This window comes from Mustela lutreola, chromosome 10, assembly GCF_030435805.1.
Source record: "Mustela lutreola isolate mMusLut2 chromosome 10, mMusLut2.pri, whole genome shotgun sequence".
In the NCBI taxonomy this organism is placed as follows: Eukaryota; Metazoa; Chordata; class Mammalia; order Carnivora; family Mustelidae; genus Mustela; species Mustela lutreola.
Genome location: NC_081299.1, coordinates 192821 through 219599, shown reverse-complemented (window position 1 = coordinate 219599; position 26779 = coordinate 192821). Strand labels below are relative to the sequence as shown.

At 63.9% G+C, this 26779-nt stretch overlaps 2 protein-coding genes across 15 annotated transcripts in view; both read right to left on the bottom strand.

The window, feature by feature from the left end:
• The window catches only part of AGRN (agrin), a 33140-nt gene extending 11752 nt beyond the window's left edge, over positions 1–21388 (bottom strand). For 4 of the 14 annotated variants that reach the window (XM_059138161.1, XM_059138163.1, XM_059138160.1 and 1 more), the window contains exons 1-9: positions 21046–21386; positions 18651–18912; positions 6482–6529; positions 2706–2921; positions 2324–2548; positions 2019–2243; positions 1623–1829; positions 313–531; positions 37–231 (exon numbers count right to left, since the gene is read on the bottom strand). In XM_059138161.1, the coding sequence (XP_058994144.1) occupies positions 37–231; positions 313–531; positions 1623–1829; positions 2019–2243; positions 2324–2548; positions 2706–2921; positions 6482–6529; positions 18651–18912; positions 21046–21252 (1804 nt within the window). In that variant the 5' untranslated portion in view covers positions 21253–21386. Of the gene's footprint in view, positions 1–36; positions 232–312; positions 532–1622; positions 1830–2018; positions 2244–2323; positions 2549–2705; positions 2922–6481; positions 6530–7139; positions 7639–18413; positions 18477–18650; positions 18913–21045 lie in introns of those variants that run through there. The other 10 variants (XM_059138164.1, XM_059138165.1, XM_059138167.1 and 7 more) reach the window with 7 other exon arrangements.
• A 2120-nt stretch (positions 21389–23508) lies between these two features.
• On the bottom strand, positions 23509–24696 carry ISG15 (ISG15 ubiquitin like modifier). Its single transcript, XM_059138223.1, has 2 exons — positions 24540–24696; positions 23509–24082 (listed from the first exon to the last, which is right to left on the bottom strand). Exons 1-2 carry the CDS (start codon positions 24540–24542, stop codon positions 23531–23533), a joined length of 555 nt encoding a protein of 184 aa, XP_058994206.1. The 5' UTR covers positions 24543–24696; the 3' UTR covers positions 23509–23530.
• Between the last annotated feature and the right edge of the window lie 2083 nt (positions 24697–26779).

Below are 26779 nucleotides of genomic sequence, written 5' to 3'. Positions count from 1 at the left end.
AGACCCCAGCCTGCCCGCCCCCACAGCCCCACTCACGGCAGTGTCCTGCTGAGACCACATGCAGGCTGATCTGGTGTGTGCAGGCGTGGACGTGCAGCTCACACTCGCTCGCGTACGTGTGCCCGTCGGAACCGCACACAGGCTGCGCCAAGGCCACGCACTCGGAGGGGCACACGCAGCGCCCAGTCTCAGCCTCGCACAGAGCTCCGAAGCGGCACTGCCCACAGCGGTCTGAGGAAGAGGCCCCATCACCACGGCAACCGGCATGCCCCACCCCCCACTCCCAGCCAACTTCACCTGCCCACCACTGACCACAGGGTCCTCGGCGAGCCACATGGATCTCCCGTCCAAGGGTGCAGGCCGTGGCTTCCAGCTCACACGTGCTGCCATACGTGACCCCGTCGGTGCCACACACGGGGTCGTAGATGCCCGGACACGCCTGCTGGCACACACACTCCGCTTCACCGTTCTTCACAACACATGATGCCCCAAATGGGCAGTGCACCCCAAGGCACGGGGACAGGGGTTGATCTGGGGAGAGCACGGGCAGCCAGTGAGGTCCTCCTGCTCCCCCGGGCTCCCACACAAAGCCCCCAGCTCCACGCAGCAGACCTGCTCCCAGGGTGGGGACAGTGGAGGGAGAGTGCACGGGGAGAAGAGCCAGACGCTCGGGACACAGCAGAGACAGGGACAGACACAGGACAGATGCAGACAGGGACGCAGACCCAAACAGCCTCAGCCCCCTGCTGGAGTATGGGGAGGGCTGCCCCCAAGACACAGGAGCTCCCTGACTGCCCATGGTGGGTGGGGGGAGGGCCAGGCTTATGCGGACACCTGAGCTACTGACTGCTAGCCACCAGCAGCCTGGGGACGCTCGTCTGTGCGGGGGTGGGGGGCTCTCTCCTCCGTGGGGAGGGGTGTCTGCAGCCCACAGTCACACCCAGGGCCACAAAGGGGAGGAGGTGTCTGTCCACTTGCTCTGAGAACCACAAGGCCAGGCAGCAGCAAGCCACCCCCCCTGCTGAGCCGGGGGCAGACCTCGGGCTGTGGGCTCCTGGCGGCAGGCGCCGTACGTCATCCTGCCAGCAGGTCAGGCTGGAAGACACAAGAGGCGGGGCAGACAGGGAAAGGACCGAGAAGAAAATACCGAGGCGGAGAGAGAGAGTGGACAGACAGACAGACCGACCGACGGACACAGTGGGGGGTCGGCAGAGCCACAGCAGCCGCAGGATAACGCCGTCTCCACCGCCTGCTGCTCGCCCCCACCCCCGCACGGAGCCAGAGACTCTGCCTCTGCGGGAGCACTGACTGGTGTCCCCACAGTGGGGGCCCCCGGGGGTCTGCAGGGGGACGGGGCACGATGGCCTCACGGGAGCACGAGGGAGCCTGACCCAAGAGGCCTGCCTCTGCCCACCTACCCCCCACCCCGGGGGCTCCAGGCACCCCCCCCCCCCGCAGAACCTCCTGACCCAGAGCCCACTGACAGACGCCAGCCCCGCCGGGCCTCCCCCAGGACCCCAGGAGGAGCATGACTCGGGATGGAGATGGTAGGTGATGACAGGCCCCGGGGACCAACACGGGACCCGCTCACTCTCAGTGTGGGCCGCACCCCTGCTGCTCACCGCACGGGCCCTGGTGCTTGGCAGGGATGAGGCGCTGCTGCCGACACTCAGCCTGCTGGCGCCGGCAGTCGCTGTCATACGTGTGCCCGTCGCGCGCACACACGGGTCTGTAAGCCCCGTCACAGACGACACGGTCGCAGGAGCAGCGGGGGCGGCCCCGGCGGGACAAGCACACGGCACCGAACCTGCACACGTCTGGGCACCGGTCTGGGGCGTGAAGAAAGGAGATCAGACAGCCCGGGGGGCCACGTCAGCCCCCACCTCCGGATGTGCAAGGGATCCACGGGCGTAGGGGTGGCTAGTGGGCACCAGGGAGGGGTGCAGCAGCGGGTGAGGACAGGCAGGGCCAGAGGGCACACGGAGGGGCCAGGCTGGGCCTCCCCCAGGTCTCCCCACCTTGAGGCTGGCACTGGCCAGAGCGCACTTTCTGGAGGAGGAGACCACGGGCCGCTCCTGTGCGGCCCATGACGCACTCGTTGTCGTAGGTGACACCGTCATCCCCGCACACGGGCTCTCGCCGGGGAGGACAGCTCTCTGGCCGCAGGAGCAGCTCCGGGCGCCGCGTGCGTGGGTTCACGCGGCAGACGCGGCTCGGGTCACTGCGGGCGCCCTGGCAGGGGTCTAGAAGGCGGGAAGGCACAGGTCAGAGCGTGGGCGCACGCATGCAGAAGGCAGGCCTCGCGCTCAGGGACGGGGCTCACCGCAAGGGCCATCGAACTTCTTGAAGATGTTCTCCTGGCGGGCGCACGCGTGGCGCAGGAGGCGGCACTGGCTGGGGTAGTCGGCACCGTCGCTGCCGCACACCGGGCCGTCGGGGGGCCCCTGGCAGGTGGTGGGGCACAGGCACGAGGCTGTCTGCCCGTCTGCTGAGCGCACACAGGTGCTGCCGAAGCTGCAGGTCACGTTGGCGCAGGGATCCCGGGACCCTGCGGTGAGGGGGGAGGCTGGTTCACGAGGCCATCGCCATGGCCTCCAGGGAGCCCACCCGAGGCGGGCGCTCACCGCAGGGCCTATGGCTAAGCCCTGGGTGTCCCGAAGACGTCCCTGCCACCTCCAGGGAGCCGGCCTGGGACGCACACTCACCGCAGGGCCCGCGGCTGAGCAGGCGGATGCGGCGCTGCTGACTGCACTGGGCACGCTGCAGCTCACACTCGTTGCTGTAGGTGGAGGCGTCGGAGCCGCACACGGGCGCCACCACCACGGGACAGGCACTCTTCTTGCACACGCAGGACGCTCGGCCTGAGCCCTCTGCACTGGGCTCGCACACGGCGCCGAAGCCGCACAACATTCCTCGGCACACTGGGGGCAGGGCAGGAGAAGCAACGGTCAGAGCCCTGCCCCCAGGTCTGCTGCCCTGTGCACACCTTCTGCCCTGGCCCGGGGCACCCATGCACACCTGCAGTGTCCACATGCCTGTGGAGACCTCAAGATGCACTCAGTGTATTTGTTCAGAACCCCCACAGACACCTCCGCCCGTGCCATGCGTGTCCACACATTCTGGGCTGGGTGCTGACTGGAACACACACCCCACGTCCACACACGCCCATGTACCCTGACGGGGCCTGGCCCTTCCCCTCTCAAACCCCACCCACCCCAAAGCTTTTCCCTGGGGTAGAAGCTTCTCAGCTGTGGACGGGCGGCACCTCCCAGATCTTCCAGTAGCACCAGGGAGCTATGACCCCCATCACCGGGAGCCCCACATGAGGCAGTGCGAGACACAAACCCCCAGACCAGCTCCACGGCAGGGAATCGGCCCCACCTTGCTCAGGAGCCCACCCTCTCCTCACACCAGAATCAAAGGCCCTCGGCTGACTCGTGACCTAGACCCTCATAGCCCTGGCCCCCTCCTGGGAGCTGCTCCGGCCCCAACAGCAGCCCCAGCACCCCCACCTCTGCTCTGAGGTCAGACTGCTGAAGAGTAGACAGGCTCGGAGTCAGGCCACAGGCTCCACCTCTGGCTCTGCGCCCCTCCTTGGCACCCTAACCCAGGCCTCCCTCCATGTTCCTCTTTTCTTCCCACAGCTCTTCTGTGTGGCCGGGCCTCCTGGGCCTTTCTCTGCCTGGCCCCTCACTTCTGCCCTCCCCCAGGTCCCTCAGCTGTGGCTTTCTTGATGTGGCCTTCTGGAAGGTTCCTGGTCCTCCAGCCCTCCTAGGTCTTCCCAGAGGAAAGCCGGTGGGGCCCCTCTCTGAGGCCCCTCGGGCACTCACAGGCCTGCACCTCCCCATCTACCATCCCCCCCTCAGTCCATGTCCTCACCCCCCCCCCCGGCCTGCGGCCCTACCTCACTCCCCAGCGACCTCCAGGAGGCTGAGCACAGGGCCTCTGCTGACCTGTCCTTTTCCTCTTTCAACATTTTAGTTCCTGACTCTCTGGTGACAAAGTGCCAGCACATCCCAAGGAAGTGGCTGCCCTGACCGCCACGGTGAGGGACCTGAGTCGTGAAACCCGAGCTGTCAGGGACGGCCCCTCCTGAAGAGAGGCAGGCTCACTCCAGTGCTCAGAACTCCTGCCCCGACGGCAACCCCAGGCGTGCGGGCCTGTCCCAGGTGCCGGCCTCTGTGTCTATGTTTCATTGGGCCTAACGATGGTTATGGTGGACAGGGTGGGTGGGGTGCCCCACCGTCGCCTCCCAGCAGGCTCCGGAAGTAGGGCAGGAGGGAGAAAGCACCTCTCTTCTGGGGAGGCCAGGGCCCCAAAAGGGGCTGGAGCTAGCGGTTGCCACGGCGACCCCACAGTCGCACCTGTGTGCCCCACCCTGCGGACCCCAGAGCCCCACGACCGCCGCTGCGTCACCGGCCCCGAGACTGGGCAAGTTATCACGCCTGCGCACCTCTTGCTGTGAATGGGGACAGTGGGACCTACTTCCCAGGGTTATCGTGAGGCTCACTCTGCGGGACCTGCAGGACCCCAGGGCACGCTCCAGCTGCCCCTGCTCTAAGGGCAGGAAGGAGAACCATCGCTTCACTGGCCTCCCCTCCGGGCTCAAGCCCAGCTCAAAGGCTGCGAGGCGTCTTCCCACCACTCTCCCCTGGCACTTCTCCTCCTCCTCCTCGCCAAGGCCCTCAGGACCCCCGGGCCAAGCTCACAGGCACTTGCTGATGTCCAGCTGACTGCTCTGACTGGCTTCAATGGGACCTGCTGACCAAGGTCTCCCCAGAGTTCTGAGCCCATGGCCAAAATCTCGGTCCTTCTCTCATTCAACTTCAGGCTCCAGAGCTGGCTGCAGAGTGTCTGTGCCCTTGGGTTCAGGCCTGTCTCCCCCTCTTCTCACCTCGGTCCGGCCAGACCCCTCCCCAGACCCCAGCCCCTCGGACAAGGACATCCACTCCTGGATGACTAGCATGTCCCTTGCCCACTGAGACCTGCCCTCTCCCTCCACAGCCCAGGGTTCTGCTTTGTCCCCCGCAGAACAGTAACTAGGGGAGGGCGGTGACGTTGACAACAGCTAACCTACGGAAAGTAAGCCCAGGGCACTGGGTCGGACGTATGGAAGGCAGACTGCAAGGCGAGGCACTGGGGGCAGGAGACCAGAAACACTAGCCCCACACCTGTCCAAGCCCTTCCTCATCATGCAAGCTGCCCTCACAAACGCACAGAGAGCACCCACGTGCCCGTGAGCCCTGCGCTCTGCCACACCTGCCCAGCTCCCACGCCCACGGAGGCTCTCTGGCCACTAGGCTCCCCTGTGCGGTCTTGCTCCCTGCGTGCCCGGGGCCCGTGCCCTGCGCCAGGCTGGAGGCGGCAGTGGCTTTTTAAAGCCACCGGGTGGAGTGGGTATGTTTACCTCCCCTCCTGGTCTCGGGTGAGCTGGGGGATGGAATGGGTGTCCTGAGCCCTGCCCATGGCCACAAGTACACAGTGTGTATGCCTACGAGGGAGGGTGACAGCCATGGCATGGAGCTGTCCCCAAGTGTGCTGCAGCATCAGGATGTGGGTATGGGGGCCCGCGCGAGCCTCTGTAGGAAAGACCGGGGTGTGTGTCAAGCAAAGGAGATGCACCAGGCTTTCAGCTTCGGGAGAGGAACCTGAGGACGGTGTTTAAACCCAGACAGCCCCACGCCTCTCGCCCACAGCCTGTGGGAGACTCAGTCTGGTCGCCAGCTCCCAGCCCACTGGAGCCCCTATCCCATATACGGACTGCCTTCGATAAGGGACTTCAGTGAACTCGGGCAGGTACCCACCCAGCAGGGGACCCAGGCACTGAGCACAAACCTGGAAGCTCTCACTGTCCCCTCCCAAGGCGAGAACCCCAAGCTGCCCTTTCCTGTGGCCCTAATGGCTTCACCCCCAGCCCCCTCACATTACCTTAATTACGGTGGCCCACAGACTAGCAGGCCCCTCAGGGAGGGTCAAGAAAGCTAACCCCAGGCTGTTCAGTCCAGGGACGGGCTCTCCAAACCCTCCTTGGTCGCTGGTCCTTCCTGACCCCCTGCTCCTCACCCGAACACACTGTCTGACCCATCTTACAGCTTGCAGACCCCCGGACTTAGTCCCAGTGTTTTGGCCAAGAAGGCCAAGGCCCAAAGCAGTTGGAGCCATGCTTGTGTGTGTTGGTCCATGGCCAACACAGGGCCAGGCCCAGGCCCAGGGACCCCACACGCCCTCTACTTGCCCACTACTGTGGACATTCCAGGAAGGACCCAGGGTCCGTCATCCAGCCTCCTCTCTGAGGCTGGCTGCAGAGTGTCTGTGCCCATAGGTTCAGGCCTGTCTCCCCCTCTCTGCTCCAAATACACCTAATACGTCTGGTGTGCCTACCCCAGCAATGGGCCCTGACCCCAAAGAGTGCTACTGCCCCACCCCAGGCTCTGTCTCCCAAGTACAGCCTGTCACCAACTGAGGCCCCCACTCAACTCACCATCCAGAGGCACCGGGGACGCTGGTGTGAAGTGGGTCCCAGGTTTGTCTGGAAAAGAACCCAAATATCTGAGTTAGTTCTCTCTGAGCAGGCCTTCCCATAGCCTGTCCCTTTGCCCAGTCTGGAGGGGCCACCTCTGCCCTCCCAGACCTCCCCCCTGTACTAGCACCCACCCCCTCCCTTCCCTGGCTCCATTCTGAGCCCCGAGGACTGGCCAAAGCCTGTGGGGGGTCGAAGCAGAGGTCCTTGCTTTCCTCTGCCTTCCAGCTGTAGGCTCGTGACCCGGCACCTGGGGGCCCCAACAACAGCGCTGTGGGCAGCCACGCCCCCCCCCCCCCCCCCCAGCTGAGCCCAGCCCCAGGCCCGGCCAAAGCTCCCAGTGCAGTGCCTGCAGCGGCTCCTGCCTCCCAGAGCAGGTTGTCTCTGCAGCTCAGGCCCCCACGAGCCCACGGAGAAGCTTCATGGGGCCAAGGGATCCCAAGAACGGCCCATCCTGTCTCAGAAGATGCAGGTGGCCCCTGTGAGTCCCGTCTCCGCCAGTAGCCTCTGTGTGACCCTGCCTATCCCCCAGTCGGCCCCGTGGCGGAGGAAAGCCACCCAAGCCAGCAGGAGGCTCACACGAGCCTGGCCCGGGGTCGCCATGCCCGCAACCACGTACAGTTGTTGAGGAAAAGCAGGACAGCGAAGCCCAGCGTGGAAGTGGCCAGCAGGATCAGGCAGACGTTGCAGGGGATCATGAAATAGCGCACCAGCAGGGAGACCCCGCGCTGCTGCCGCGGGTCCCGCTCCAGAGGCAGCGGAGGCATGGCCCTGGGTTCTCAGTCCCCACGCTCAGGGTGTGGGGGCTCCTCAAGGGGCGCCCTTGGGCCTCTCCGGGGCAACTCCCCCCATGCTGGGACCCCCGGGGCAGCTGACAGCAGCCATGCGCTCAAAGTTCAGTGCGGTCCCTGCCCGGAGAGCCGCGGGACCCCGCCGTGGCCCTCGAGGCTCATCACGGGCGGTGGGCAGGGTTCTCCGAAGGAAGAGAAGCTGGGACCGGCCCGCGGCCAGCCCTGGCGTCCACCAGCCGGTAGCCGCGGGAGCCGGCAGCCGTCCGCAAGGCTCCGGCCGCGCTCGGTCTTCCCGGAGCCCGCGTCCCCGCCCGGCCGGCTTCCCGGGAGGCGCCGGCCCGAGGGGCCCCGGCGGCGCGGTGCCGGGCGCGAGGGTCTGCAGCCCCGGCCGAGACGGGAGCGGCGACGCCGGCGAGCAGGAGGCGCGCGCCGGCGAGCGGAGAAGAAAGGGCCTCGGAGGGCCGCGCCTCGGCTCCCGCCTCCGGCCGAGCAGCGCCAGCTCGCGTCGCCCTCGCCGGGGCTGAGGCGGTGAGCGAGGGGCGAGGGGCGCCGCGGAAGGAGGGCGGGAGCCGAGACAAAGGAAGCCGCCCCCGGGGACCCCGCCGTCCGCGGGGAGTCGGGGCTCGCGGCGCAGGGGACCGGGCGGAAGAGGACGGCAGGGCGGCGGCACAAAAGGGGACGCGGGCGCAGGCGGGGGCAGCAGCAGGGGTGGGGGGTGGGGGGCGAGGAGGGAGCCGGGGCCGGGGAAGGAGCAGGGGTCGCGGGGAGGGTGGGCGCGGAGCGGGGCGGGTGGGGGTAGGAGGCAGGTGCCGGGGCGGGGTGGGGGGGCTAGGGGCGGGGTGGGCGGAGGGAGAAGGGGCGGGGCGGGGTCAGGGGCGGGGCGGGTCCCCTGCGGCGCCCCCCGCTGCGGAGCCGGGCGGGAGGGAGCTGGTCGGCGGCCGAGGCCGCGGCGCGGGCCGGGAGGGTCACGCCGGCTCCCCGCAGGGGGGCTCGCGCCCGCGTGCAGGACTCCATGGGCGGCTGCGGTGTGCGCGCGCTCGTGTGCGCGCGCCCCCGTAGGTGCCCGCGCCGGCCCCGCCCTGGCGGTGGCCTGTGGGGGAGGGGCCCCAGGTGCGCACACAGGTGGTGAGCGCGCCGGGTCCAGCACCGAGGGCGGAGGAGGAGGAGGGGGTGGCGAGTCAGGCCCACCCGCACCCGGGAACTACCCGCAACACCTCAAACCGCCCGCGTCCTGCCCGCCTCCCCTCGGGGACGGAGAGCGGAACATGCAAATGAGCTCCTGGTCGAGCATCATTATGTAAATAGTCGCGGGCCTCGGGGCCGGGTCCCGCGGGCCTGGAGCGCCCCCCGGAGGCCACCAGCGAGCGGCCGGGCCGTGACGTCACAGCCGGGCCGGGGCGCGGGGGGGGGGCCCCGCTCCAAGTCAGGCCTCTCCACGTCTGCCGCCTGAGGACGCCCCTTTCCTAGCTCCTGCCGGCCTGGGGGTAAGGCCAGGGTCGTGCACCGTCCCCATCATCCACACCGGTCACGCCCACCCTCCGCAGCCGGAATCCGATAGGTGGCCATCTCTAGGACTAACCCTTCGTTCCCCCGCACCCCCATGCCGCCACTGCCCACAGTCCTTTGGGGAGGGACCCCTAAGCGCTACCACCACCCCTACCACGTCTGGCCTCTTGGACTAGCCTGGACCTGGTCCCAGGCCTTCGAGGCCCTGCAGTGACCTCTGGCTGTCCCTCTGGGTCTGCCCTTTCTGGAGAGACAGAAAGAGGAAGCTTGGCCCCCAAGGCACAGAGGATCCCTCTTCTCCTTGGGGTCAGGACCCACCCACCCCAGCCCAGGACCCCTTCTGGTCAGTTCCTTCCAAGGGCTGCTGACCAACTCCCCAGCCCTGCTCAAAGACCTTAATTGCACCACTGCCCCCCACGCCATCCATGCTCAGTCACACTCATCTACCCACAGGCCCACACACAACAGACACATGGCTGCCCACTCCCTCAGACTTACACGCTGCGCTCAGGCCTCGGGAGGGGTGTCCGCCCATGTGGTCAGCAGCTCCCCCTTTCAGCCAGACAGCCACCCGTGCCACCCCGGTCACTTGGAGGTCTCATCTTAGTCCACGTCTGGAGACAAGCACTGAGCACAGCCCCTCTCCCCCGGCACAAGCCCTTCTAGTGCAGCGACACCACCCCAGGGCACAAAGGGACACCTTGGTGCTCAACTCCCGCCAAGCCTCCAGCGGGCCCCTCCATCCTATGCTGCGTCCAGTTGTGTCACACACACATCCCGAGAGCTCCCCCCAGTTCCTGGTCAGGAGGTTGCTCCACACTCCCCCCAACCTCCTGCCCCCTCCCACTTCCTCAGCCCCAGCAGCCGCCTGCCACCAGCCAGGGTCACGTTCCATGAGGCCCATCGGCTTTGACTCCTTTCCATCCTGTGGCCAAGCACCCTAGGGCCATATCCCACACAGGGTTACCATCCTGCCAGGGTCCCCCAGCACCCACAGCGGAGGTCTTCAAACCTCCTCAAACTTTGCAGGAAAAACCAATAAAGGGCAAGTTTCCTTCACTTCACACTGCAGTGGACCCAGAGCAGCAGGGCCCCTCAGGAGACCCTGGCCTCAGGTCAGCCTCACCTTCAGGGGTGCCTCCATCCCCTACCTCAGCTCACTGGACCTTGGCACTGCCCACACCACGCGGAGTGCCGGCAGCTCCCCAGGGCGCCGCCCTGGACCAGGAGCACCCGGGGCAGGGTCTGACTTTTTATCTTCTTGGGGCAGGGCTTGGCTCAGAGCCCAGACGCTTGGTATGGCAAGTCAGGCGGTTCACACATTTCCCCACTGACTTGTTACTGCAGTCCCCCAGGATCCACATCCCTTGGCTCAGCAAGGGCCCCGGGGACAGTGCCAGGGGTCGAACGCCAGGCAACGTTCACATGCCCAAGCACACGGGCGCCATCTGCTGCGGCCACAGCAGCACCCGAAGACTCTGCAGGACAAAGGGGATAAAGCCTCCAGGCTGTGGGAGGGGTCAGCCTAGGGACCCGTGTGAGACTGGGGTGCGGTGGGGGCTGACAAAGATTGTCTGGCTTTCAGAGGCTCACATGGGGGCAAGACTGGCCCACAGTGGGGTGGGCCGTAGGGCCTGGCTTGGGGGAAGGGGAGCCAGCAGGCAGCCTGTCCTTCCTGGCCTCAGTCAGAGTCTGAGCCCCCAACAGGGGCTCCACACTCCACGCCTTCAGAGAGACAAAGGGCCATTGAGGCCCCAGACCCAGCAGGGGGAGGGGAACACAGCTACCAAGAGCTATTTTGGGATCTTCAGACTCAAAATCATTCAGCTCTGACCAGCCTACGCCAGCACATACCCTTGGAAGGAACAGAGGATATTCCGGGCCAGAAACGAGCCCCTCTGGTCTCTGGGCTCCCCCTCAGCCATGTGGGACAGCACACGCACGGTGCAGAGGTTACAATGGGGACACCCAGGTTTGAGTCGGCACTGGGTGTTACGCACTCCTTCCTCACTCACTGGCGTGAATGCACCCCGGGCAGCTCACACACACGCTCTCGCCTTCAGGGAACAGGAGCCTTGTCCCTCGCCCACACGACACACGTCGGGTTTGCCCCCAAGCACATGCATGTGCACACATGAAGGCTCTCCAGGTACTTCTTTGGACACGAGAAGGAAGCTGGGGTTGGGGTAAGACGGTCCAGTCTTCTGCTTGTGGTGGCTGGTGGTCCAGTCCACCAGAAACCTGATGGCCCGTTTCTCATGCAGAGGACCCCTTCCTCACTCTGGAGGGACCTGGGCCCAGCTACCCAGGAAAGGGCAGGGTGGAGTGGCCCCACCTTCCCCTCGGCAGGGTCCCAGGGCACATGCCCACACACACCTCTAATGCTGGGCCTCCCCTGGCCGGAGCCACCCCGTCTGTCTGTCCCACATTCCCTGGGGACCTCGAGGTGTGCGTCACAAGGACAGAAAACGTGGCTGCCATGGGTCGCTCAGGTGTAGGCGACCCAGCTTGTCCAGGGTCACAGGGGCCTGGCTGCCCTGGTCAGACAGAGCAGCCCCTCACCTCTGGTCCCCCCGTCTCCTGGTGTCTGCCCTCAAGCTGCATTCCATTCTCTCTGGGCCTCGGTGGACAATGGGCACTTCATAGTGGGATATTGCTGCTGGCCCAGGGCCAGCCACTGGGAAGGAGGCCCTGTCAGGCCCAAGCCTCTTGTTCTCAGCTCAGGTGAGGCCGGCAGGTCGCCGTGTTTGACTCTGATGGCTGAGGGCCCACCCCTCTGGACAGCAGGCAAGGCCCACCCTCCTGCCCGTGAGTCCACGCGGCAGGGTGGTGGGATTCTGTGGCAGCTCTGAGGAGCGGCTCGGCAAGTCCACATGCTTGGATACCAGCGGCCTGACCACAGGCCTCTACACTTGTCCCTAAGTCCTTGGGGCCAGGGTCCCTCCAGCCCTGTCTCCCTAGCCTGTCTGAGCTCCTGTGTTGTGCAGGCTAGGTGGGCGCTGAGTCAGAGAGATGGTCTGCCCTCGGGGGGGGGGGGGGGGTGGTCACCTGGGGGCAGAGACCAGGGTGATAAGGAGAAGGGGTTGCACAGATGCGTGGGGAAAACTTCCAGATGGACACAGCGGCGGAGTCCCAGGGGCCTGCCAGGTGGTGCCAGCGGGGCCAAGGAGCAAGACGGTCAGGAGCCGGGAGCACAGCTCCTGAGGCCCGGGAGCCACATCAGGGCCCAGACCCCGGCCAGGACACAGGCGGTCGCCACCAGGGGGCGCCACGGGAACAGCGGCCAGTCGTTGCCCGCAGCAAAAGAAGGAATGGAGTGGGGCGGATGTGTGTCCACACCTTCCGCCCTCTTCTGGGGACACCCCCTGTCCGCCTGCTTCTCCATTCCGACTGTCTCCAGGAGGAATAGAGAGCTTGGGGAGCCAGGAGGCACCGAGGTGTGGGCAGGGCCTGGAGAACCAGGAGGCCTGGCTGCGCTGAGCCGGGAACCCCATGGAGGCCAGGAGGGACGCAGCCACCCGCACTGAGGTCTGAACGGGCCATGAGGGTGAGGCCTGGCAGACACCTGCTGGGGCTCGGAGAGGCAGAGAGGTTCAGTAGACAAAGGGGCAGAGACACAGAGACCCCCGAGGGGGGAGGTGCGGACAGAAGACAGGCAGGTGTCTGAGGGCAGAGCGTCCCGCAGCGGGAGAGCAGGGCACGGAGGGTGCTGCCCTCGGTGGGAAGGCACAGGCACCACGGGTGAGGGCCAGCCTGCTCCCCCAGCCAGCAGGCCTCCGCCGTCGCCTCTGGTTTTCCAGATCAGTCTCCCCCACCGCGCGCCCAGGCTCTGGACACCTGGGGCTCCCTGCAGCCACTAGACCTCCAGCTGTCTGTCTGTCGGTCTGCCCAGAACACCCCTTCCCCTTTGCCTACACCCGTCGGGACAGAGCACACACGTGGCTTCCGGGAGAAGCCGAGAAGTACATCTGGCCGGAGCGGGCCTATGCACAGGGGACAGCAGCAGCCCCTTCCAGTGAGCCCGTTTCCTGGATGGACCCTGAGCTGGGTGGGAGCGGGTGGATGTGGCTGAGGCAGGAGCCGCCAGATGAGCGACACCGGGACCTGGCCCCATGGCCTCCTGCCCCAGAAGAGGAGTCGGCTGGGGCAGGGGTCTGTGCTCCTGTGTCCCCAGAGGTGCACTGGACCCTCACGTCCTCGGACAGACGCACAGCTGCTCCCGCAGCCACAGGGCGCCACCCGCTTCTCCCAAAGCCGCCGTGCGGTGACTTGTGAGGAGCAGGGACGCCTCAGATCCACCTTCGGCCTGCACAGACCCAGCGCTCGGCCTAGCCCGCCTACTCCCTGACTGTAATGCCACCCCGGAGCCCTGCGCCGGACTCAGGGTGCTACAGGCGCAGGCTGAGATCGTGCACCGGAGCAGCCCCAGGGACTCCATCCTGTCAGCACAGCACTTTCATCTCAGGGTTGGGAAACCGCCGTGGTCACTCCCAGCAGCAGAACCGACAGGAGGAGGTGCCCAGCCCTCTGCCAGGCTCAGGGTGGGCAGCGGGCAGGAACAGGAGAGCCCACAGCAAGCCAAGGCCAGGAGCCCGATGTGAGAGCCCCCGGGGCGGCTCCCGCCCCAGGCCAAGCCCAGGGACACAAGGCCGGCAGAAACCACAGGCCACCAGCTGGGCTCTGACCACGATCCTCCTGTGCAGAGGAGGACATCTGAGGTTAAGGCACCCCTGCACACATGTACACAGACATGTGCGCACACACATGTGCCGGCCCTGCAGCTGGAAGCAGCTGGCTGCTTGGGAGGACAGAAAGCTCCCCTCTCCTGAGCCTCCACTCCATGGGGGACGGTGGAGGGGACAGGGAGGGGGAGGGGAGGGGAGGGGAGAGGCCATCTTCCCCTTCCCAGGTCCAGCGGGAAGCAGACCCTGGCGGGGGGTCTTCCTCAGAGGAAGTTCTCTGGATCTGCTCTGCAGGGAGAGAGGCCCCTTGGAGGGAAGCTTCTCTGCCTACTGGATGCTCCCCCAGAGGCCTAGGTCACCCCCCTCCAGACTCTGAACACAGCCTAGGGCTTGAACATGACCCCCCCAGGCCCCAGTACAGAACCGAAGGGGGCACATGACCCTCCATCGCCGACCTGGCTCACAGGTCACTATCATTAGCGTAGCTGTCACTGGGGTGCTGCCTCTCTTTCCAGTGGACACTTCCTGGGACTCTGGGGTGTAGAGCACTATGTGGGCTACCGTGGGGACTGCACCTAGAGCCCCCAGCCCAGCCCCCACCAGGCCTCAGTGGCCAGAGTGGGGAGCCTTGACGCCCCTGTCCCAGGGGCAAGGGGAGTGCTAGGGCCAGGAGAGCACAGCAGAAAAGGGGGTCCCTTCTCTACCCTACCCCCAGGAGGAAACTGCTGGGTGAGGGGGAGACAGGGGGTGACTGCCCTGGGTCCCCCAGGCAGAGGCAAAGGGTGGGGGTGGGAAGGAGGCCTGTTCTCCACCCTCCTGTGGTGCTGGGCAGTGGGCTCTGATTCTCATGGGGCTGGGGCATTAACCCTTCAGGAAGGATGCAACGTGGCCACCCGGCCACTGCGCTGGAGGAGGCTGTGCCGGACCCTTGGCCCTGAGGCCGGGGCCCCTGTTCCACTAACTTCCCCAGGGCAGCCCATGCCTTCCTCTGCCCTCCTGGCCCCCAGCCTGTGAGGGCTGGCGGGGTGGGGACAGCTAACTGAGCAGGTGATCTCTCATTTCCTCATCTGTGCAGCGGGGCGCAGCCCCCACAGAGGGGTGGCCAGGGCGGAGCCAGCCCCACCAGGATGTGTCCTGCCCCCCACAGCTCGGCTCAGCAGCACAGCTCGGCACAGCTCGGCACAGCTCGGGGTGGTCAGTGAAGACAGAGGGAGGACGGTTCCAAAACAACATTTTTTTCCATTTCCAGTCTGCAGAGGCTTGGGATGAGGGGGCGGGTGGGGTCTGGAAAAAGCCAAGAGCTGTTTCTACTGGCTTGGCCCCTTCCCCAGGGAAGTGAGGAGAGAGCAAGCCCTTTGCTTTCAGCCAGCCAAGCCCACCCCTGGGGCTGCCCCAGCAAAGGCACCAAAATCAAAGCCGAAGCCAGCAGGTGCCCAGGAAGCACCTGACTTCCAGCCAAGGACGCCCCAGGTGGGGACAGGCCAGCACACTGGGGGGTCACGCCCCCCCTGGGCAGACTCCTTCCCCCAGTGAAGGCAAGGAGAGAGCAGGGCAGGCTGCCTCCCGTCTGGGCCTGCCTCCCCTCGGCCCTCCTGGCTGACCTGCCTGGCGGAGGGGCCCAGGAGGACACTGGGCGGGGTCTGCAAAGGGGTGGGGTGAGAACCCACAGACTGGAAGAGGGCAGAAGAGGGACCAGGGAGAAGCTGCCTCCCACTTCAGCAGGGAGGAATGTGGGGGGAGTAGGGCAGTAGGGCAGGAATTGGGGGGGGGGGTACGGAAGCGAAATGCCAGAAAACAGAGCAAAGAGCCCAGGTACCTTCCTGCACATCTCCCTGCCCCGCATGGTGGGGAGCTGGTCCTGCCTAGGGGTGTCTGTCGCCCACACGGGGGCTCCAAGGCCTGCAGGGCCTGAAAGGAGTCAGGCAGCCCGGGACTTCCGGGCTCCCCATCCCGACCCACTGCACGGCCCTCCTTCAGGTCCTAGACAGCTGGCCTGGCCGGGAGGAAGGGAGGGGACTCCCTCGAATCAGGCCTGCCAGGACCCCCTCCAGGGCTGGGCAGGGCTGGGCTGGGCCCGTGCCAGACTCAGTCTGACCCCGTCCCTGTGCCAGGCCCCAGCTGAGGGCAGACAACACTTCCTTTCTCTGTTTCTGGCTCCCAGTGGGGAGTGAAGGGCTCCAGGCCCTCAGCCAGGCCCCCATCCTTTCTGGGGGCTGCAGGAGAAGCCCTAGGACTAGTCCTCCTGGGGCGGGGTGGGGAGGCTGGTAGGAGGCTGGGGGCAGTGTCCAGACCAGAGCAAGGTGGCTGAGGCTGGAGGAAATGCTGGCCTAGCTGCCAGCCCGGGCAGGCTCTCGGTGCGTGGGGAGCTGGCACTGGAAGGGGCCTGCCTACTTCCCTGACAAGGCAGGGGTGGGGGGTCTCCTGGCGGGCGCAGCCAGGGCGTCAGACCTCCCTCACCCAAAGGTGGCCAAGAGGGAGGGACACATACCTGTCTCGGTTATGCCAGGAATGTGGTTCCCCAGCGGGAGGAGGAGGAGGAGGACTTGAGGATGGGGGCGGAGCCTTCCTGGGGGCTGAGGCTGGGGAAGGGGCAGGACCTGCAGAGCCAGGAAGACCCTGCAGGCCTGGAGGGGAGGCGCTGTGTGTGCTGCCCAGTGGCAGGCGTCCCTTCAGGACCTCGCCAGGCAGGGATGAGAAGGGAGCAGACCCAGGGTGCACCCCAGGAGGTAGGCCTGGGAAGACATGCCCCCTGCCTTGGCCACTCTGGGCCTTTAGGAATGGGGGGGCCTGGGGAGGGAAGTGTGCCGTGGACAAGGACCTCCTGCTCGCAGTGGGGCCTTGTGGTCTCAGGGTGACCTGCAGAGAGGAGGGGTTGCCCGGCTTCCCTCTGGGCCCCATGGGGCTGGGACAACTATGGAGACCCTGGGAACAGAATGGGGTCGGAGTCAGATGCGGAAGAGTCAGCGTAGCCCAAGTCCTGTCCATCTGAACCCCTCATGAGGGTGAGGCCTTGGCTCACTGAGAGCCACGGACGGAGTCCTGGGCTGGGGTCTGAGTCCTTCCCTCCCGCAGAACGGGAGAGGGGCTTCCTCTCACCCCACCCGGCCTGGGAAGGGGGCACAGAATGGTTCCTTCCCCAAGCCAGAGCCTGGCTCCAGGGACCTCGTGCCTCAGGGAGGCGCCCTCCTTCAGCCTGGGCTTCTGGGGACATCAGCCCTGTCCTAGAATCCAGCCCCCTCCCCATGGCACCTGGTCTGCTCTTAAAGCAGAGGTCTGTGTCACCCACCTCAAAATCTCTGGCCACCTCACAGTGGAGACTGAGCTTCTCCCCGCCACTGGCCCCCCGGCAAAGGCCCCAAGCCAGTCCTGGTGTTAGCCCTTCTCTGCATGTCCTCTCCCCAAGACTGTCCTCACCCACAGGCCCACCCCAGGAGAGCCGACGTCTCCACCCGTCCTGGGAGCTCATGCCATGACTGTACGCGTGTCCAGCACCGGCGTCCCTGCGCTGGAGTCAGGTCCTAGCCTAATGCCTGAGCGCCGGCTGCCCAGGGCACCGAGTAGGTCGGGCCTCAGCCAGTCCTGGCTGGGGGGCTCTCCCTGGGCACCCTCCTTTCTAGCTGTCCCCACGCCCAGCCTGGCAGATCGAGAGCCAGGGGCTGGCGTGGGTCCAACAGGCTTTGGCAAGATGCCAAACCTTGTTCTGTCCAGGGTGGCCCTCTGGCCCCACAGAAGGCCACAGTGACTGGTCACGGACCCTCAGGCTGGACGCGCCCAGCTGTAGAGTTGATCACTCACTCTATCTCACAAGGAGAGGACACTCTCTGTACCCTGACCCCTGTTCTCCAGCTTCTCCTCACACAGCCCCCGACACATCCCCAAAGCTTGGCACCAGCCTCCCACAGGGATCGCCATCGCCAGGCTACCTTCCCCTGGACCTGTCCAGAGCAGGACCAGGGTCTCAAGCCCTGGCTCTGTGTGAGGGCTGGTCTGGGACCCCTCATCTGAGCCACTGTAGGGAAGGGACCTGCTGGCTTCTCTGTGCGACGGTAAGGCTCCGGGCGCCAGAGCAGCCCCAGAAGCAGATGACAAGGCTGGGCAGAATGCCACAGGCCTCGCCATTTCAGGTGCTGCCCCGACTCCTGCACAGTCCCTCTCAGACCACCCCAGGATCCCACAAAAACCAAGCCAACACCACACCCTAAGCTAGACAGAAGGTGGGACCTCCCTGCTCCCAAAGAACCAACAGGAGGGACAGAGTTGCCTTCCAGGGAAAGGAAGTCATAGACCCTTCCCACTGGCCCGAGGAGGAAATGTTCTTTCCACCGGCCCCACCGCCCCCCTCCCGTGCAACCCTTCCCAGGCAGCCAAGAGGGGACAGACAGGATGCGGGGGCGAGGGGCAGTTCCTACATTCTCCTGCCACATTCCCCAGCAAAGGGTCTCAGCCCCCAGCTGGGACTCTCCTGGGGCAAAGGGGGGTAGGGCCTGGAAGCCGGGTCGCAGGACTCCAGCTCCCCTCACTGAGGCTGGGCCGGGGGAGGAGGGCTCAGACCACTCAGAGCAGACGCGCGCTCGGTGGACAGCAGACGACTCCGGGGATTCCACATCCGCTCAAACCCCCTAGACGTATCCACGCCACAAAACTCCCTCTTTCCAGAAATGACAGGCCTCCTGGAACACACCGCCGGGCGGCCCCTGCTCCGACCCCTATGCCCCACTCTGAGGGGTCTGCTCACATCCGGGACCCATCCAGACCGGTGTTTGGGCTTCTCTGCAGGAACACAAGCAGGGGGTGTTCATGCACCTGGTCCCCGCCTCTCCCTCAGAGAAGGACCCTCCAGGAGAGGGTGCTGAGCTTGGGGGGAGGGGAAGCAGAAGAGAAGGAAGCCTGTCCCTTTGCAGGACGGGGACTTACTTGGCTGCAAGACAGCAGACAGCGGCACTGTGGGGCGGGGGCTGGTCCGTGGGAATCCCTACTAGTGTCAGAGATGGAGATGGCCGGACTCAGCTGGGAGATCGGGGGACAGGAAGGAGGTCAGACCATAAGACACTGTGTGCTCTGGCCTACAGCCAACTCTCCTGCGCCCCCCAGGGCGTGACGGAGCTCCTCCAAGCCTGCCCTTCAGTCACCGCCCCTGGCAAGGCCCCGTACCTTCCACACAGTGCTCCACTTCCTCCAGGTTCCGCAGCGTGATGCGCATGAGGCTGGAATTGAGCATCAGCTCATTTTTGTGGGCTGGCCACAGGTAGGGGGGTGCAGGGTTCACAAAGAAGATCCTGGTGTCCCCAGTGGACACCTGGTTGTCACAGATGAGGGGGTCGCCAAAGCCACCGATCACCACCTTGCTGCCACCGTCAAGCAGGCTCTCTTGGGTCACCATGTCTTTGCCCTTCAAGTACCGCCAGACTCGAACCTGTGGTGGACATGGCGGGAGGGGGGGCAGCTGTCAGTGTCCCCTTTCCACTGGGGACATGAGGCCGCAGGGTCCAGGGACGAGCAGCAGACTGGCCACCTGGGCTTTTTCTTCTCGTCCCACCTCAGCTGCTCAGGCCTGATGTCCAGGGTAGGCTCAAACCCCGGGCAGAGATGGACGGAGATCTCTGGGTCAGCCCCTCACAGGAAGCAGACAAACACGAGGGAGGCCACTGCCTGCGAGCGTCACCCAGAAGGACAGGAAGCCTGGGAACACACACCCTCTCCCAGGAAGCAGCGCTCCCACCCCCGAGGTCTAACTGACCCCGGCCGCCTCCCACAGCGCCCGTCTCGGCTCAGGCTGGGTACGGGAAGGGGGTCCAGCTTCCACGGCCCTACTTTCCCCTTCCGCCCACCCACCGACAGCCAGGGGCATCTAACACGGACCCTGCAGTTTCAGGGCAATGGGCTCCGAGCCAGCTTGGCTCTTTGCAGCCCTGTGGGTGGGCTGAGACACCCCCCCCCCCGACACCCCAGGAGGTGAAAGACCCCTCCTGCTGCCAGGCTCCTACAGTGAACACAGACGAGGCCGACTCGGAACCACAAGATCAAGTTTGGGCAGCACAGGGTGGCTCCACCCTGCACACTCTCACTCCTGGGGCCCTGAGGGTACCTGCTCTGAAAAACCAAGCCCTGAGACACCCACAGCTGGGGGGCGGGGGTGCAGAAGGGCTGCGGGAGCTGCAGGCTGTGCTGGCATGTCCTCGGGGACATACGCACAGGGGACAGGAGCCCACACACTCTCTGTGAGAAGAAACTCCTTTCTTCAGGGGCTCTGGGAAGCCAAGACTTCTGGAATGGGTGATCAAAGACAATGGTGGCCTGCCCACCTGCCGGGGCCCTGCTGGGAGCCTTGGGACCACAGCTTCTGTCGGGGGTCCCTCCTCCTTCCAGGGGCCCAGCTGGGGGTGAGCCCTGTCCACCCTTATCCCTCCCAACCTGAGACACAGAGTAGACTCTGGAAGGAAGAGAGCCGGCCAGGAGAGGGCTGGGCTGCTTTCATTGCCTCCCCCACCCCAGCCACACCCAGGAGCAGCGGGGAGGAAGTCGGGAAAATCCTGCAGGGACTTGGCAAAGTGCCCCGGAGTGGTGGAGGGGAGGGGGCTGGGCGGGGGATCCCAGCTGTAGCTCGCACAGGCCAATCTGAAAGAAGCTGCCACCGCTCCCCATCTCCATGGAGAAGGAATGATCCGATTTCTGCTCAGGGGGGTGGTTTTAGGGGACGGAGCCGGGACAGGCCGGGCCCCTTGAGCCCTCCCTAGGAACGTTCTGCGGAGGAAAAAAAACTACAAAAAACCACCAAACCTAGTCCAGGGGGCTCCAAGTCCAGCTGAGGCAAGGACCCTCTTCTTTGGCCAGGGGGATCCGGTTCTCCTAGGAGCAGGATGGGGCACCTGTCCCCGCAACCCCCACATTTGAGGCTCAGCAACGGTCCACCCACTTCTCTGCTCCTGTCCCCCAAACCTAGACTGCAGCGCCACACCCCAGGATCCCGGGGTTGGAAGATTAGCTGTGCACCCCACTCTCTCTCCTGAACACCCCCTCTTGCCCTCTGGGAAGGGGTGACAGCACTGACCACAGGTCAAATCCCCACTTTCACCGCAAGCGGAAGGCGTCGGTTCCCTCCTCCCCATTCCTTTTCTTTAACTGATGGGGAGGGGTGTGGTAGCCCGTTTCCCGGGGCGGGGGGGGGGGGCCGCACTTGTCCGCAATAAGGTAGTGGGCCTGGGGTGGGGGTGGGGGCCGACGTGACCGGGTCTCCCAGGCCTGGGCGCCGCGAGGCGGGACTGCAGAGGTGCCGCAGGAACTTTCCCGCAGGCACTCGCGAGTTTTCCGGGACCCGGCGCCCCACCCGGGGGCTCGGCGGTCGCCAAGGGAGCGGGAGCGGCGGCTGCAGAGCGTCTGATGCCCGTTCCCACGGCCTGGGGCGGGGGTCTCAGTGGGGCGGCCAGCTTCTCGAAGGGAAGGCCTCAGGGGCAGGGGTCCGGGATGGCGGGGGAAGAGACCCCCAGCCCAGGCTTCCAGGAGGAGTATTTGTTGGGGGGGGGGTCTCAGGGTCCCGGCGGGGGCCCACCTTGCACGAGTACGTGTGCTGCACCGGGTCCACGTTGAGAATCTCCTCCACGGTGCCGGTGAGCACCACGTTCGCCTCCTCCTCCCGCCGCTCCAGCGCGCGCTCCGGGCACGTCCCGTCGGCGCTGGGCAGGGCGCGCGCGGCCACCACCAGGAGCAGCAGGAGCGGCTGCAGCGGGGCCCAGCCGGACGGCCACAGGCTGGGCATGGCGCGGGCCGAGGACGGCGGAAGGCGGCCAGAGCAAGCGCGCGGGCCTGGCCGCGCCGGGAACGGGACTAGACAGGACAGGACGCAGCTCCTGGGAGGCGGTGGGAGCGCGGGCGGCGCGGGGGCGGGACCCGGGGCAGCCCCGCCCCCTCCCCGCCTCCCCACCTCCCCCCACCCCAGCTCCCCGGCCCGCGCCGGTCCCCGGCCCGCCCGGCGCCCCGCGACCCGCGCCGGCCGCGAACAAAGCGTCGGGACAGCGGCGCCGGGCGGAGGCCGGGCTGGTGGGAGGGAGGGGCCGGGCTGGGTCGGGCCGAGGCGGGTGGTGGGACTCGCCGGGCCGGAGGGGCGGACGGGGCAGGGGGGGGTGGGCGGGCCCGGGGGGCGGGTGCTCGCCCTCCTGCGGCGCACCCCCACGGACGCCCCCTCCCCCGTCCGCGCGGACGTCTCTCCCCCGCCCAGGAAATGCGGCTGCAATCGGGTTAATGCATAATCTGGAGGCGACGTGACGGGACTTCCAAGAGGTTCCAGGCTGTGCCGCGGCCGGAGCTGCGGGAGCTTCCTGGCCGCGGGAAGGGGCCGCCAGACCCTGGGACCCCCACGGCCCCTCGGGCCGTGCAGGCCCTCGCCCCTCCCCCGGCGGGAAGAACACGACGGGGAACCACCGCCTCTTTTAGGAAACTGGGGACGGAAACTCGCCCGGGCGCGGGACCCCCAACCCGTTCGGGGGAGGAGGCGGCCCCAGCAGGCCGCGCCCCCGGCCGGCTGGGACCAATGTGGACTGGGGGCCGCGGTGATTGGTCTGGACGGAGCGCAGGCCCGCCCACCGCGCGCTCCCGGGTCAGCTCGGGCCTCGCCGCAGAGCCGAGGGCTCCCTCTGCCGTCCAGCCGAGACGCCGTCGGGTCCGCGGCGGCCGGCCACGCCCCCTCCTCAGGCCCGCCGGCCGGCGCTCCTCCAGCCGGCGGGTCTGGGCACCGGGTGAACGGAGATCCGGAGGGCACAGCTTAGAGCCTGGCTTCGCTGAAGATCGAGGGGGAGGGAGAGGGGACCGCTGCTGTCCCTCCAGGGCTGGGTCTGCGGGACACCCCGTCACTCCAAGCCAGCCACAGCTGTCGGAAGCGGCGGGTGAGAGCGAGCAGAGGCCCTTCCGGAGAGGACCCCACGTCCGCTCCAAGGGTGCAGGCTCGCACTCGCTAGCTTGTAGTGTGGCAAAGAAGCGGGAAGCGGGGAGCACCGCTCCCACACGCGTACGCACAGCTGTTGGTCACAGATAAGCCAGATAAGCCAGACCTAGAAACAGACCCCCACAGACCAGAAAGGGGCGTCTGGGTCTCCCGCCAAATTACCCTGAACAGTCTGAAAGCTGAGTCTGGATGTCCCCAGAGTCATGGACTTGAACCCAAAGAAGTGTACGTTCAGTGTCTCCTGCTGTCCCCCCCACCCCCATCTTGCCTGTGTCTGGGACTGACTCCGTCCGGCTCCCCTGGAGCTCTTGGGGAATTGGTATAGAGAGAAGCATTCCAGGTGGAGACTGGGGTAGCCTTTGCCAAGTTAGGTGCCCCGTCTAGGACAAGCTCTTTCACATGGACTGGAGGAACCCCTCATTCCTGGAGGCCCGTCTCCTGTTGGCCATGGCCTCTCTACCAGGTGAAGCCTCGAAGGCCAGGGTGTCTGTTGGAGAACAGTCTCCATTCAGCAGCTTGCCCCATGGTGATGCGAGTGTTCAACCTTCCCTAGACCCATGCAGACAGGACAGGGCAGGCGGATGTGGCCTGGAGGGCCAAGAGGCCCCAAGGCCCTGCTTGGTGTGGAGGAGCCTGCCTCACAGCCCACCCAGTCATGGCCTAGGGCCTCACCCTCTCCCCCCTTCCCCAGGGTGCTGGTCCCAGCAGGAACCTGACCACACCTTCCCCTCCCTGTACTGTCTGTTGGCCCAGATGTGGGGGATGGAAAGCTGCTGTGCAGAGGCTGACGGGCTCAATCTGGAGCCAGGGGTGGGCTCCAGCAGAGGGGCCTCTTTTCTTTCTTTAGAAGCTAATTTCCCAAAGGTGTGGGCACGGACATCTTCAGTTTATCCAAGGGGTGGGTGGGAGTGGGTCACCATTTGACCTCACCAGACTTGTCCCTGCCCTTGGCAACCCCAGCCTAGTGACCACCCAGTGATCCTGGGTCTCCTTATCCCACATCCTCTTCTGTCCCACCCCCGCCCCATAAGCAGGGAGGCAGAAGGGAGGGGAAGGACTACACGTAAGGACCCATTTAATATTGCGTCAACTTTTATTACTCGCACTTGGCCAGGGACTCAGGTGCGGGGCCCTCAGTGCTGCCCTCCTGGTCCTGCCCACTCCCCCCTGCACACCCCCCACCCCCCCGCAGGCGTAAATTCATGAACACAGTGCACTGGGGTGTGAGGCCATAGTCCCCCAGCCGGTGTGGGTCTTCCATGGGCTTCCCCTGGAAACTCAGCCAGAACAGGTCAGCCTGCACATGCTCCTGCCGGCACACCTGCTGCTTGAGCTCAGCCACCGTCTGCGTCAGCCGGACCTCGTAGGCGGTGCTGCGACCCTTGTCGTTTCTCACCAGGATGCTCAGGCGCTCGTCACAGCTCTGCACCACCAGCAGGACCGTACTGCCAGGACACAGGCCCTGGCTGGTGAGGGGGACCCCGTCCTTCAGCACCTGGCCGGCGGGGTGGGTAGCCAGGCGCTGCTGGAATGCAGGCACGCCAGTTTTCTGGGCTATCTGCTGCTTCAGCTCCGACACCAGCATGGAGACCCTCAGGGGGACCAGGAACTCCTCGCCCCCCAGCATCTTCACCTTCAGGTTCCCCGCCTGTGGAAATCACACAGACTCCTAGAAGTCGGCATCGGTCCTGGAGCCACTACGTGCAGATGACTGGCCACAGGACAAGGCTGGGGATGCTGCTCGCCCCTCTCCACCCGCCAGGAAAGGAACCCCAGGCCCTGGAGGCAAGCAGGGAGCGTTTCCGGAAGAAGGGTGAGCCCGCCACGACCATCACTCCGCCTCCCTTAACCCACTAAGATGCCTTCTTTGCCAGTGCCGAGGGATCTCAGGGTTAAACACTAGGCAGAACTTTCCAAGACCCAGACCCCAACCCGATATCAGAAAGAACCCTGTCCCTCCCCTCATGCCTAGGGACCTGGGGGAGCTCAGAGCAACTCCACTTGACTGGCACAAGGTGGGAGCTCCACCCCTGATGACCCCAGCAGAGGCAGGAAAACTGACTGGCACAGAGCCCACCCGCCGCCACCTATCAAACAGCGCTCACCATGGCCGTGGGCTCTGGCACCCGGTGCTCCACAGACACAGACCAGTTTGCAGCCTCTCAGCTTCCAGCTCCTCTCCTGCTCCACCCTTTTATGAACCTGAGCTGTGCACGTCAGGGGGAGTGTCGGGGAGAGAGCCTCACCAGTGGCTGAATTTAGCTTCGGTTTCAGTTTCCTTTTCCCAAGGTGCATCCCAGTGAGCAGCTGAAACAAAACAGAATGACAAGGTAGGACCTGTCCCGGACCTCCGGACAGCACCGTAAATGTCCAGAAACCCCCTAAATGTCCTGTGCTTCCCATTCTTTACAGGAGGCATGGAAGCCGTGGTAACACGAATGATTGGAAACTTTCACTTTCCATTTACCGATTTGCAAAATTCGTAAGCTTGGAAAACATTGCCTCAGTTAATTCAGAAAGAACAAAATAGTGACAATCCAAACTACCCAGAGATAACGAGCAGTGGTTTAGGAGGGTATTTATTCAGATCTGTTGTTGTTGCTTTTTCATGAAAGAGGTGTATCTCTTACTTTCTATAAAAATGGACTCATGCACACTACCCAGAAAGTGAAAAGACTATTCTCAAAATGGAAGAAAATACTTGCAAATCATGTCAGATAAGGGTCTAGCATCTGTACCATAAAAAGAACTCTTAGAACTCAACCATAAAAAGATAAACGATTCAATTTAAACTTGGGGGAATGGGACACCTGGATGGTGAGGTCGGTCAGGCAGTCAACTCTCGTCAGCTCAGGTTGTGATCTCAGGTTGTGAGATCGAGCCCCATGTTGGGCTCTTTGCTCAGCCTGGAGTCTTCTTGGGTTTCTTTCTCCCTCTCCCCTGTTCTCTCTTTCTGTCTCTCAAATAAATAAGTCAATCTTTTTTAAAAATTGGGCAAATGTTTGAATAGATATTTCTTTGTAGAAAATACAAAAATGGCCAGAACCCCATGAAAAGATGTTCAACATCATTAGTCATCAGGGAAACGCAAATCAAGATCACAATGAGAAACCATGTCACACCATTATTATAGCATGACTGTAAGTATAGTGTTAGGATGATGTCATAATAAGATAACAATTCAAAAAGAGCCGTGACAGGTTTTGAGGATGTACAGAAATTGGAGCCCTCGTACATTGCTGATGGGAACGTAAATGGTTCAGCCACTGTGGAAAGCGGTGTAGTCACTCCTCAAGAAGTTAAACAGGGTTCTCATGGGGCCCAGCATTTCCAGTCCTAGGTACAGACCCCAAAGAACTGGACACAGGTTTTCAAACGAATACTTGTACCCAAATATTCATAGCAGCACAATTTACAATAGATAAGAGGTAGAAACTGTGGGAAAAACCAAATCCATTAACGGATGAATGCGTCAACAAAACAGGGTTCACCCTCACGATGGAACATTACTGAGCCATAAAAAGGGCTGGGGGCACCCAGGGGGCTCAGTCGTTAAAGTGTCTGCCTTCGACTCAGGTTGTGATCCCAGGGTCCTGGGATCCAGCCCCGCATAACGGGCATATATTAGCTAAAAATAAATAAAAAAGAAAGTAAGTAAATAATTTTGAAATAAAAAAGTTAAAGAATGGAAAAATAAATGTTTTCAATAGAGATCTTGGCCATTTCACCTATCCAAACCCCCAGAAAGATTTCATAGCGCTCCAAAATTGTGAACACACAAAAAACAGAGGGGTTTAAATTTCCTTCTTTTTATATTTTAAGTGTATATCTCCACTCGTTCCTTCCACAGATGTTTATTGAAGTAAGGAATACAGAATGTGGAAATCCCCCCATCTCCCCCAGATGGCCATTATTCAACAAGGTATTCATGTGTTCTGATTTCTTAGTACTGTCACATGGTACTAGAATCTTCATTATCTTTTAGCTATTTCATCCCCTGCCACCGTTGCCTTCCTGCTTTTGACAGGAAGAGCTAAATACAAAGACATTAAGGAAGCAAACTGACCGAACCTGTCTCAGTTTCCTGGGACTGTCATAACAAATTACCACAAACTGGGGACTTGAAGCCTTGACAAGAGGTCTGATATCCAGGGGGACTACATGACCAGTATTGTCAGGCTGGTTAAAAATAATCTATTTTTACCTGGCTTACAGAAGACAGGAATCATCTGAAATACAAGGATATAAGAAATTTGAAAGTAGAAGGATGGACAGAAACACACCACATGACTATTAACTGAAATGAAACTCATATGGCCATATTAACAACTCTATCAGCGAAGAA